Below are 13,601 nucleotides of genomic sequence, written 5' to 3' on the forward strand. Positions count from 1 at the left end.
TTTTTTGACTACACACTCCTCTCTCTTCGCTGCGACTGCTTCTCCAAGCATACAAGTGCCTGAAGTAAATGATCTAACTCCTCAATGAAGCTTTCTTTCTCTTTCCACCAGGAAAACAGAGGCCTTTGCCTGGTCAGGTGGATGCTTAGATAGAAGCAGTTTTGTCTTCCAATCCTTCGTCTGAGTATCCAGTAGAAACTTGCGGAATAAAACCAGGCTAAGCTGTTGTTCTCAAACATGTTTATTTGTTAACAGTTATACATGGCGTGTTACAGAAATTAATGGAAAATTTCTAAAAATTTCACTGTTGCTGAATGTATTGTACATAAAGTTAAAAATAATGTGTCCATATATGTTAACAAACTGTCATCTGAGGTAAAGTTAAAGTAGGTCTAGAAATGTACTGAAACAGTCACTTTCTCTTTCTCATCTTTATTAAAAAAATATGTGTCAGAACGCAGAAATTGAAATAAACCAAACCCACAGAGTAAACATTTTTTTTTTTTTTTTAAAAGAAGGTGCCCGGTACATGACAGGATGGGGTTTCAGGAGACACTGGGATGAGGACGAATTATAAAAAAGTCTTGCGGCATGGAAAGATTGTAGAGCTACGGGGCATGGGGACAGAAGGACAGGTGGCGTTTCCCTGGTTTCAAAATTTAAAGTGACAAATTTAGTGCTAGTGAAGGATGAGGAATTAACAGTTGTACACACGGATTTTCTATCGGTCTAACCGGAACTGGGCAGACTCTCCAGGGCCTTTTGGTTTTGGCTCCTCGGCTCTTATTTGGAAATTCCACTGTACTCTTGGGATAGGATATGGTGGTTCTGAGCTCACCAACCAGTGCTTTTTAAAAGACAGAATTCTGCCAATGACAGCGTGGATGGCAGTTTAAAATCTTGACCTTATTTCCCTCACTGCAATGCATCACATGGGCCTCTTTGTTAAGTTCAGAGCCAGTTACACTTTGGGTCACATTCAGTGAATGATGACAGGTCCACTGGGCTGTCACTCCCTGCTATGGAATGAACTCCAGAAGGTGTAACTGAAACAGCAACACTGGCCAGGCTAGCGTTCACTTTGAACGTGTCACAGGCAGCCCAAAGCATCAGTGTAATGGCGTCGTGCTTCAAGACAAAGTCAAGACAGCCATATTGAGGGAGAAGATATAGCACCACTTGTTAGAATCAGAATCATGGACAACGGAGCAATTTAAGCCATTTCCCCCATGGGAACTGCCTAGTGTATCAAATCCCCAGAAAACAGGGTTGAACCGGTTTTAAGACGACTCTCATGGTTATCAGACCTTTCCCATTTTCCCCTTTGTGTGAAAGGATTATTTAATTATGAAACGGACGTGCATTCCTGGAGAAATCATGTGGACCGATAGGTGACAGTTATGGGGGGGGGGGGTAAATGAACCTTTTCGCTTTCCTGGTTCTTTGGACCTTCCACATTAGGATGGCGTTGACATATATTCTGTATGGACATTTGGTCAGTTTACCTAAGTGGGAAAAAATTATGTTCCAGCCATCTGTCAGTATAAAATTTGGGCCTTGAGCAGTGACAATTACCTTGATTTTCGATTTTCTCTTTGTGAGCCAAGTATTACCTTCTTTCAAATCACTTTTGTTTCTGTTCATATGAAGAACCAACATACACAGGTACTGAAGTCAATCATATCAATGCCAATTCTACTTTCCAAGGTTTAAAACCAAGTAATGATAGTTAACCCCAAATCCAGTTAACCGCATGGTCCTCTAAAGTTTTCTCCTTAGTGTTAAACCACTAAATTCAACATACTGGAACTGCATAGGAACATCGGGAAAACACACTTGACCTGTAGCACAATTCTCTGTAGGGCAAAAATAGAGAGATTCTTTATGAAAATCATGTGCTAAATGTATGAACTGAACACTGTACTTTTTGTCTCATCAATGTAAAAAAAGGAAGCTTAAACTCTTCTGTTTCACATACAAACAGTTCAATGATCTCTATGGGGGTCGGTGGGCGTGAAGAGATGGGAGGGAGTTTCAGAATCTAAAGGACAGGCCTTCAAAATGTGAGCATTTTCTTGTGTTCTCCACCGAGGGCGGGTGTTCTTGTGGAAGGGCTGGAGTAGACGGTGGGGTCACGTGCTCCCTTCTTGCTCACTAGCTATGGATTGGCCAACTGCTCTGCCAGCTGTCCCTGAACTCCAGCCTTCCCCCATCTGCTCCACATAACATCTGGAGAGGGAGCCCCATCCATCAAGTTTGTCACATCCTGCACTCAATCTGCTACCTTCTCTACAGTGTAATGGCATTATTAAAAAGCATTTTCATTAACATTTATATTTACAAAAAAAAAAAAAACTGGCATTTTTTTTTCATTAGAACTCCTTAAAGCCATTTCCCTTAAATATTTAAAGAGTTTAATGGTAAGGTTTTTTTTTTTTCAAGTTATAAAATAAAAATCCCATTTGAATTTTCTGATGTACAAAAAGAGATAGCGATGAACAGTTGTGATCCTGGAATCAGTTATTCCGAATATTCGTGTCACCATTGTTCCATTAGAAAGTCGGTTTTAAGATCCAAAACCGCATAACCAGGATTGTACCAGAATTATTTGGCAAATGACTTTTCTTTGAAAATGGCACGTGGAGAAGACACTTGTCTGCATAGCATCACAGCAGCAAGATATCGGAAAAATAAAAAATATCATTTTATTGTACTTAAGAGTTTAGAGCTTCTTAGAAAACCAGATGCATTTTTTCGTCTTTCTCATCAATGGGATTCCGATGTCCTTTCCTACTCGCAGAATGAAGATTCGAACCGAAAGCTGTCTGTCTTCACCAGAGTGCAGAAGAGCTAAAGGGGTGTTTTGGCAACATTCTTGATCATAATCAACCACTTATCTGTCTTGTGATTTTCAAGTGAATTCCTTTCATATGAGGCTTTTCTTTTCCAGTTCGATTTCCTCACCCATATCTAAAAAAAGTCAAAAGCGATACAAAAATCTTTACACCCATTAATTTTTAAACATGACAAAGGAAAGGGGACAGAATGGCAGACCAGGCCCTGTGGAGTGATGACAATACATCATCATACGTCAAAAGGCAAAGGGATGACGATACTGTTGTCACGAGGACATCTTGCTCATGTCTAAAAGAAGTCAGTGCCAACCCTGCTGTCACTCTCTGAGGCCTGTAACTCCACATTTGATGTCTTTACAGTGGCCAACAGGTTGAGAAATAAAAAGAGAATTATGATTTTGCGTACTGGGTCATCTTAAACCCATGCTGAGAGAGCTCAGAATATTTGTCAGGTAAGCATTGGCTTGACTTGTGATTTAATGTTGGGTATGATTTTTTATACTTTTGTGTGTGTTTTTTTTTTTTCTCTTGTGCTGCCATAGTTATCTGCCATTGTTGCCATGAATTCCTAGTTCCCTCTTCCAAATGAGTTCTGTTGGGCAGTCATGAATTTCTTCATGGGATGAGGTGAGGTGAAAGAATACAAGAGAGCCTGTCACGATGCCGATTTCCATGCCAGTCTTGAAGCACCTGCCATGAGCCCACATCGATGCTATTTCTTAGGTCTGTTGATCTGCGCATAGAGAGGCTCCAGCTCCTATGGACAGAAGGACAAAGTGAGACCTGCTCTTTTCCAGTTAGGATTTCCTGACACAGCTTGGGAAAGAGGGTTTGGGATGAGAACAGAAAGATGACAGTTTATGATGGATGACCTTAGGTACGTTTTGGATTATTTGATCATGACGCATGTCATTTTGGCAACTTTGTTTAATCATTAAGAATAACTACTCACCCAGGTCTGTCCTTGGTTTTCAAGCTGAGACTGGTCCCCCATTAGGGGAAAAGGATGGTATAGCAGAGAGAGCTGGACGACCTGTGTGAGGTGGGCAAGATACTTATCCTTGCTGAGCCTCACTTTTCCCAACCATTAAATAGGAATAATACTGTTTATCCTACAGGGTTCTTGCGAGAATTCGAGATAATCTATATGTAAAGCGTCCAAGCACAGTGCTTGGCAGTAAGAGGTCTTCAGAAAATAACAATCATCAAGAGTCGAGTCGAAAATTTTCCAACATAGTTTTATGAATGTCTACTTGAAACCACTGAAATTCTATTTCAAACTGTCTTTGGTTTCTGCAGGCAGTGAGGACTGAGTACACTTTTGAGCAGGAAAAACAGCGATTATGCCTTTAGCTCTTAGTGAAGAGCTTCTGGGACTCGTTTCCACTAAATCTCCTGCTTCAGGGTTGACCAGTCATCCGCCTGCACCCTGGAACTGGCTGTCCTGAGACACACACAGGGGCTTTGACCTGTATGTGACAAAGCAAACCTTCAGTCCAAAGGTATATGGGAAATGGTGTGTAGCCTTGTTGACACTAGAGACTTCATGTTGAGATGGCCCGGGGTGCACTGGCCAAGCAGATCAGATCAAGACACTGGTCTTAGGCACATACAGGCCCTTCCTTTACACTTGACCTTTTGCTGTCCACTCTTGGATATTTGCGCCAGAGTTAAAAGGAAACAGTGACATCTTAATTCTGTCATATTTCTCTATTAGCCTGCCTGTTGCCATGTGGGTATAGATCCTTTCTATTTGCTTATTTTCTTCAACCATCAGATTGAACTGATATTCTGTGAGCCCTGGCTATGCGTCTGGCACCATGCTAGGTATCTTTAAGGACGGTGTCTTTTTAGCTTATCACAACAGACTTGTGAAGCAGAAGTTTTGTCTCTTTTGCAAATGGGAAATCACGTACAAAGCAGTGAAGCGATTTTCCATGCTCCTACAGCTAGTGAAGTTTGGAACGTGAGACCTGAAAGTAGGGTCCAGTGCCTTTTCTAGGCTACTACAACAACTGCCGTGAAAAAAAAAAAAAAAAGAGAGAGAGAGAGAGAAAAGACCAGTCCTTCAATCTCAAGTGTTGTAGAGTGCTTCGGGGTTTACAAAGCACCCTCCTGTCTTATTTTATCTGCTTAACCGTCCTGGGAGTGGCTTTTATTCTTTCCATCTCATTTTGCAGATAAAATCTGAAGGTCATAGAAGTGGCATGATCTCAAGGTCATCGAGCTGCACCTCATGCATTTAATAGATCACATTGCTTGCTTTTATTGTACGGTGGGAATGGACTAGGAGATAATTTTGTCCAGATCCATCATTTTATAGGTGAAGAATGTGAATCCTAGAGAAGGGAGCTTTTGTTTTCCCAGAATCACAAAGTTACTTAGAAACCACATCCTGAACAGAATCCAGGACTCCTGCTGTCAAATCTAAGATGTCTTCTTCTAGACCTCACTACGCCTGTATTCTTCCAGGAAAAAGCATCCATCTATCCTTTGAGACCCCCTATTCTGTAACAGGAGAGAATGCCAATTGGTCCCTCCATGCTTCCCACCCATGGGACTTCATACTGCCCTTAGAAACATACAGAGTAAGTGTAATCTTTCTCCCAAATGTCTCATGACAGAAAACAGGGAAGCCCATTATTCCATATCCTACCTCTGGGTTACTGCTTGCTAAGTTCTTCTGCTATTTTACACGTGCGGACCAAGCACAGTAGGTGCTCAATGAATGAATTTGTTGGATTAATGAATAACTATGATACAGCTTCTACTCTCTCCTCTGTGCTGATCACTTTGTCCTAAATACAGTCCAGTTTGGCTTAATTCTCTCAAACTCTAACCCAGCAAAATCTATAGCAAGAGGATTTGTTACGCACCTCATCTCTTCCCTACCAATGCCTTGAAATGTTTCAAATACCTATTGCAAGGCTAACCATGCAACCTTACCGTGTTTGTGTTTTGGGGGTGGGCGGGGTGGAGCAAAGGGAGAAGTAGTGAAGTCAAGTACAAGTTCTGGGGAAAAAACATATCCTGTCTATGCTGGGCTGTAGGATGTATCTTCATCATTCCTGGGTAGAACTGCTCTGCCCACTCTTCTTTTTGGATATCCTAAGAACTCAGGCCGCCTTGATCTCACCCTACAATTTGCTCTATTCTAATTTTGGAAACTAATTTATTCAAAAGAGAATGACACCTAAAAACAGAAGAAGACAGCAGGCCCAGACAGGGTAATTAATGCCACACTGCATTAACTTTCTGCAGCTGAGATAAATATTCACACATCTCCTGCTTGCCGGAATTTAGTTTCAAATACCCATCACAACAGTGGTAAGGACTGCAGTCAACTCTCAATTATCCCCACTAATGAAGGGGAGCAGTGGTGTGGAAAACCCCAAGCAGCAGATAATCCCAAAGTCTGACACTGTGATGCATTATACGTTTTGGCAATAGCTTTAACTTCCTTGTTACAGAATCTTAGACTGTCAGAGCTGGAGGGGAGTAAGAAATCATTTGATCCAGAAATTTCTGACCTGGCTTCTGGCAAGGTCATGATGGGGTCTTTAGGCTATTTTCAATATTCCAAAAGCCTAAATGGAATCATACATTAACATAGCACACCATTGATATTTTTTGTTTTCTTTTGGCAGATCTGACCACATCTCTGCCCTCCTTCAAAGGCTTCCCAATCACCCACAGGGTAGGGTCAAAGCTCCTTAGCTGGGCACACGAGACCCATTTGTCTCTTAGTCCATTAGAGCTAATAAATGCCCCTTCCAGACCGTGAATCAAAACCCAACCTTCAGGTCACGTAAATCATGGTTTTTTTGTTTTTTGTTTTTTTTTTAAATGTCTTTTTGCCTCTGCCAGAATGATCTTTCTGCAATGGATTTGGTCATGCCATTCTCCTGCTCAAAACAATCCTCCTGACTCCTTATTCCCCCAAGGAAAAGGCAAACCCCTCAGGATGGCACCCTTCCAATATGGCTCCACCTTCTTATCCAGCCTCATCTATTTCCATTCTCTCTCTTACGCCCCACCTTCTGCTCTTCTGGTCACCCTGGTCACATGACAGGATTTTCCCATCTCTGAGACTCTGCTCGGGCAGTTTCTTCTGCCGTTGGGGCCTCTCTTTGTCCTACAATGGGAGGGAGTTTCTACTTTCAGACCCAGCTCCAGTAGAAAGACTTTCTGGACTCTGCAGGTGACATGGGCCACTCTGCTCCCACTCAGAATTTGGGCACAGTGGAGCTCACTGTGTAGAACATACTAGAAGATAACATGATACAGTGCGGACAGAGGTCTATACAGGTCACGGCAGGGGACTAGGACTGGAGGACTCTGTGCGGGTTACTTTACCCCTCTGATTTCCAGTTTCTTCATTAGTAAAGTGAGCTTAGAAGTCCTCTCTGTGAGAGGTGCGGTGAGGATCGAAGGAGGAAATATACATTGATTACCTAGCAGAAAGCCTGACACGTAAGAGATACTCCAAAAAGGTTAGGTCCCTCTTGCCTGGGGATGTGGTTTTATCCCTCCTTGGTAGAAGGTAGTTTTAGGCCTCACAATCACCTGTAGGTGGCTTCTCCTTCAGAGCACATAGGAGCCACTGTAACAGGGCTCTGTTAGGAAATCTAATAATGGCACTGGACTAGCCCAGGGAAATTGTGCGGAAAGAATGTGGGGTTAAATCTATAGAATCTGGGTGCAGGGTCCTGTGGAGAAGACACTTCCACATGTTTGCAGACGATGCCCCGTACGAATTATGTGTTTATGTACAGTAGCCATGGAGAATCACAGAATTAGGGTGATAAGAGCTTATGTTTACAGAAACATATACAGCCTGCAAGGACTTCCTTAGCTCACAGACACCATCTCACTTGGGCTTCATAGTGAGGCTGTCCCCTGGATATTCCTATCTCTACTTATAGCGAAGAAGCAAGTTTCTCAGACCTTGGGGACTCACCCAAGGTCATTCAGGCAGCACAGGGCAGAGCTGGGATAGAACCAGGTTTATTTGTTTGCTGGTTTTTTAGCTTTTTTTTTTTAAATTGCAATTAAATATGCATAGCAAAGCATTTGCCATTGGAATCATTTTTAAGTGCGCAACTCAGTGGCATTAATTATGCCTGCAGCGTTGTAGAACTCTGTCATCACCCCAAACAGTCTGCACCTACTAAGCAGTCTCCCATAGCCCCAACCCCTGGTAACCTCTGATCTGCTCTCCATTTCTGTGAGTTCACCTATTCTCATCTTAAAATCAACTTCACTGAGGTGTAGTTTGTAGACAATGAAATGTTCCTATTTTAAGTGTACAGTCGGAGGAGTTCCGAAAAACATATCCACCCGTGTGGCCCTCGTCACCCCGATCAAGCTACAGAACTTCCACAACCTTCCCTGTGTCCTTCTCAGTCAACCCCTCTCTCCAGTGCCAGTCACCAGCACTGATCTGCTTTTGACCACTATCAGCAGATTTGTCTTTTTCTGGAGTTTCATGGAAACGGACTCAGGTATCCTTATGCCCACTGTCCTCTCCACTACCAGTGCGCCCTCTTGTGGAAGGTCAAAGTAAGAACGGCTCGTGGCCTGACACCTCTCGCCTACAGGGAGAAGCTGAGGCCTCAGGCTTGAGGGTTGTTTTTCCTGAAGTTTCGGAAACAGAGGAGAGCAGCCCAGGGTGTGGTCTCTCACTTCTGTGTCTGCTTCCTCGCTTCCCCCAGTTGGCCACACCATTTTGGCTTGAAGTTTCCGATCCCGCCTTACGATGAGCCCCTTTCTGAAGCCACCTAAATTATGCTTAGTCCTTTGTACCCATTTAATTTTTATTAAGTTTATTTTCGGAAAACTTTTTTAGCTGCATCTACCAAAGGATACGTCCCTTGAAAAAATTATGGGTGGAGAGAAGACAGGGCATGCTGAGAAAGGTGGTCTCAGAGGAGAGGTCAATGTGCACCATGCAATCAGCTTGCTGAGCAAGCTCGTCTATGTCTGGGGTCAACACTTAGCCAAGCCAGGGGTCAGACCGGAGCCAGATAGGAGCTAAAGCTTGAGCCCCTCAGCACCACCCTGCTGAGGCAATAACCAGCCCCAACACTGGGGCCCAGCTAGGTGGGGTTTTTACATTTCCTGGCTTTGCAAATGAAAAAGGTGGTGGTAGCCAGGGAGTGGAAATGAGGCTGAAATGAATCAAGTCCTATCTGAAGACATGAATAGAATCATTAAAAATGCATGGGTTTTAGAGCCAGAAAGACCCTAGCAATCCTAACTTCCTGTACGAACTTAGGCAAGCATTTTACCTGGGCCTCAGTTTCTTCATCTGTAAAATGGGGCTTGTAACATCTACCTCAAGGGATTGTAACAAGTAACAAATGAGCTCAGATAACATAAAATGTTTTAACAAATGCTGGGAGTCTTTGAACAAAAAGGAAAAAGAAAACCCCACAAAGTTTTCTGATCACTTTCAGGCTGCATGTTTGTCTTTCAGGGTAGAAAAGTCTTTAAAATACAGGATGGATTTAAGACAAATACCTCAGAGATGGACACTGCTGCCCAAATGCACTTGCTCCCTGGGATCTTGGGATGTTGAAACACACTTGGTGAATCCAGAGATGCAAAATCTGAGTTTGGGGGGGGGGGGATTGTCCACAAACATTTTGATCAATTCTACATTTCTCCAACAATGATGGACACAAATTATCTGCTTTGCACATGTACATCATCTTTCTTGCTGTTGTCACAAAGTAGATGAAGTCGCTGAGGTTGCTGACACCAATTCTCTGCCATGAGCAGAGGGTCCTGTCCAGAGTAAAGTCCTGGTCATCAGGAGAGGGTACTGGATCTCAGGCCAATAGTCTCTGGGAACCCTAATAAAGTCAGCATATTTAAGGGGCTTCAGTCCTGTCCTTTGTTAGAATAAGGCAGCCTGGGGGAGGGGTGCTGTTAAAGATCTTGTGTGAGGAGTGGGTCTTCCACACCCTGACTGGGTGAGCCGGACAAGTTAGAAGGTTCTAGAATGTCAGCTGGAAGGATATGGGAATTGTTTTACAGAAGAGAAGACCAAAGGTCAGAAATGAAGCCATCTAGCTCCAGTCACACAGCTGTTAAGTCAAAAAGAAGCTGCTAAAACCCATTTGGTCCTGGTGGGGTTGAGAGCTCTCGAGCTATATAATGTGGATGTAGGTTCAAATCCTAGCCCCATTATGTGTAAATCTTGTGATTTTAGCAAGCCGTTAACCTGTCTACTTGTCTTACTTGTCATATCTGTGAAATGGGAATAATAAAAATACTTAAGAGGGTGACCCTGAGGATTGAATTAGGTGATGTTTCTGGAAGGGTTATAAACATGCTAGTAATTTTGAAATATATTTTATTAGTAGTAGTAAATGAAAGGCATGGTGATTACCTTCTGCAGAATGATTCTAGAGATAGTGAGTGGGATCTAAATCAGAGGTCGGCAAACCATAGCCCGTTGGGCAATTTTGGTGGCTGCCTGTTTTTAATAATTAATTTGATAAAGTATTTTAAATAAAGTATTATTGGCACTCAGCCACATTCGTTCCTTTATGCATTATCTCTTGTTGTTTTCTTTCTCTAACAGTAGAGTGGACTTGTTGTGACAGAGACCTGGCCCACAAAGCATAAATGTTTAATTTTTTTTTTTTAATGTCTGTTTCTTTCTTTCTTTCTTTTTTTTTTTTTATAAATTTTTTTTTCAACATTTATTTATTTTTGGGACAGAGAGAGACAGAGCATGAACGGGGGAGGGGCAGAGAGAGAGAGGGAGACACAGAATCGGAAACAGGCTCCAGGCTCTGAGCCATCAGCCCAGAGCCCGACGCGGGGCTCGAACTCACGGACCGCGAGATCGTGACCTGAGCTGAAGTCGGACGCTTAACCGACTGCGCCACCCAGGCGCCCCAATGTCTGTTTATTTCTGAGACAGAGACAGAGCATGAGTGGAGGAGGGGCAGAGAGAGACAGAGACACAGAATCCGAAGCAGGCTCCAGGCTCTGAGCTGTCAGTACAGAGCCCAAGGCGGGGCTCGAACTCACAAATCGTGAGATCATGACCTGAGCTGAAATCGGATGCCTAACCCACTGAGCCACCCAGGCGCCCCAAAGCATAAACGTTTATAGAGTTTGCTGACCTCTGGTCTAAACGATCAACATATTCTACTTGTGCCCATCCCTTCAGTGGCTTGGACCCATTTTGAAATCTTGCTGTTTAGTCTGGTTTTCTCTTTTGATCTCCAGATTCTTGAATCCAGCAGCCTCCTGCATCTCTACTTGGCTGTCTCATGGGCATCTCAAGTTCAACTCAAGTACCAAAGTAAACCCACCCTCTCTCTGCTCAAGCATGCTGTCCTGTCTAGTTCCCCAAATTAGGAATGCGGGGGTTGTCCTTGGTTATGTCCTTGTCCTCACCTCCCAGTTCCCTTCAGTCTTAACGGTTTCCTGATTTCGTCTTTTAAATATTTCTGGGCACTCAGCCCACCTCTCCACCGTGGCCGACATGGTCCTCAGAGGGGCCCTTCCCATCTCCTAACTGCATGACTCCAACGCCTTGGGGTTGGACTTGCCTCTGACTGTTATGTCCAAGAGACAGACAGATTATTTTCTGTTTTATATGGTTCTTTGGTTTAAGGCTCTGTTGTTTCATTGTATTTAAAAATAGAATAATAACAATAATTCCAAATACATGTATTCTACTTCCAAAGCCGACAAAGCTCTTTCATGGTCATGATTATTGATGCTGGGGCAGCCTGGGGAAGGAGCTGTTATAACTAATTACCCATATTTATCCACGTGAGGGACCAGGATACAAAGGGGTTACGTGCTTGCCTAAGGTCACCAGCTTTGAAACCATAATCCAGACCTAAGTCCCTGACTCTATACACTTCTTTCTTCTTACAAAGATTGTGTTTTTATTTTTTAAATTTTTTTTTTAAAGATTCTTCCACCTAAAGCGTCTGAAGTTCAGCTTTCTTTTCCCTTGAACACTAGAAATCCATCAGGTAATATTTTACATGTCTTGGATTCCCACTATGAAGATCGGTATTAAAAACATGACAACGACTTATTATTTATGGCAATATCTATTGTTACTAAGGGAGACAGACCAAACAATTCCCCATTGTTACAGATGCAACTTCGATTTGACAGCTGGGAAAGTCTGATAGGCAGTTTATTTACTTAGCCATTTAACCAAATAAATGTTTTCATTTTCCTTTCATCTCCTCAAAAGCTAACATCTCGCCCTTAAAACTGCTCCAGCAACACATCAGTGAAGTATAAATTACCTGCCATTCCCACACCAGCCATTACCATATTATTTTGGTTCTTTTTCGTTTTTCCCCCCCTGTTGACCCAGTCTTTCAAAGACACGGGATTGTCCCAGACGGGAGGGTAAGGGGAAAAATGAAATAACTGAAGATATTTCCCTTTATTGCTAAAACAGAACTGGTGTTTGAGATTGGTACTGAAGCTTCCACCTGCGAGGACTGAGTCCGTTTGTTCTCTCTTACTATGGTGTGACAGTGTGATATGGCTTTCACTTATTAACAGATGTTACCCCCACCTACTAAGAACCGTGTGGGTATTTCTAATCAGAAGCAGCTGGAGATAAAATGCAAGGGTGATAAGAAGGACAAGACTCCTCCTTTCCAACTGTACAAAAATAGAGGGTTAAATAGAGCCATGGATGTAACTTTCTCTTCATAGTGTCCCTTCTCCAAATGTCTGGAAAGGCCCTAAGCTGGTGCAGTTAAGTAGATTTCTAATCGCGCAGATGAGCGGATGTGACAGAGGCGGAAAGATCACATGCAGCTTGTATTGCTGTTGATGGAGGGGCCCAGAAAGGCTCATGTGGACTTCAACTGTGGGTGTCTTAGGGGGTATGTCTGCAAGGCTGGCATCAGCCTCTTGGCTTGGGATTCTCAACAGGCAATTGTGATCATGCCAAGTGAAGTGTTCAAAGGGAGAAAACTGTTTCATTGAAGATTACAGTCCAGCCCTTTTGGGGTTGGGAGCCATTTATTATAATTTATATGTGAATGTAAGCCTGCTTACTTTTTGGAAGTGAGAGGTGGCCTGTGAGCCCCCAGCTGGCATCATTCTGATTACGGGACTGGGGAAGCCAGAGAACTAAGAAATCACATTTTCCCATGGCATGGGGTTCTGGATGGAGCATCAAACACGGAATAGACTGAAGCCCCAAGACCCGGTTCAGCTTGTTGGACTGTCTCAAGCTGAGCGGGCTCATAAAGATGAGGGTTTGATACATTGATCTGCAAATGGTGTAAGTCATCTTTGTTTTCTAGAATAACTTCAATTTTAGGATGATGTTAGCTGTTATACTGATGAATGGCTCTTGTCACCTCTGGTTCATGCATCAAATTTTTCAAAAAGGTTGAGCACGTGAAATAAAACATACACAAGGGGGTAGGAAACCTCTTGGGGAATCTTTCCAAGCCATCCACCCATAATCCTCAGCTCTCCTCTTTCCTGGAGCATTGACTTTGCCTTAAATTCACCAGCTTCCCAAAGAGCTTTGCAAGGCTGAATTTTTAGACGGGTATTTTGCATGGCATATGTGTTATTATATGCTACTGTACTGGTATAAAATGTAGCAAAATATACAGCATGTTGAGCTCTTTCATCATAAAATCTATTAACAAAATGCACTTCCCAAACACTGTTTTAGCTTTCAATAACTGTCAAAATAACTTACATGCGAACGGAGGATTTTGAGCC

At 42.9% G+C, this 13,601-nt stretch overlaps 1 protein-coding gene across 11 annotated transcripts in view; it reads right to left on the reverse strand.

Moving 5' to 3' along the window:
- Positions 1-223: 223 nt before the first annotated feature.
- The window catches only part of DAB1 (DAB adaptor protein 1), a 1,144,406-nt gene continuing 1,131,028 nt past the window's right edge, over positions 224-13,601 (reverse strand). For all 11 annotated transcript variants that reach the window (XM_043575105.1, XM_043575098.1, XM_043575094.1 and 8 more), the window contains one exon: positions 224-3,612. Coding sequence is in view for 1 of the 11 variants with exons in the window: in XM_043575098.1 (XP_043431033.1) it covers positions 3,568-3,612 (45 nt within the window). In the remaining 10 variants the exon portion in view is untranslated. The remainder of the gene's footprint in view (positions 3,613-13,601) is intronic.

This window comes from Prionailurus bengalensis, chromosome C1, assembly GCF_016509475.1.
Source record: "Prionailurus bengalensis isolate Pbe53 chromosome C1, Fcat_Pben_1.1_paternal_pri, whole genome shotgun sequence".
Taxonomy (NCBI): Eukaryota; Metazoa; Chordata; class Mammalia; order Carnivora; family Felidae; genus Prionailurus; species Prionailurus bengalensis.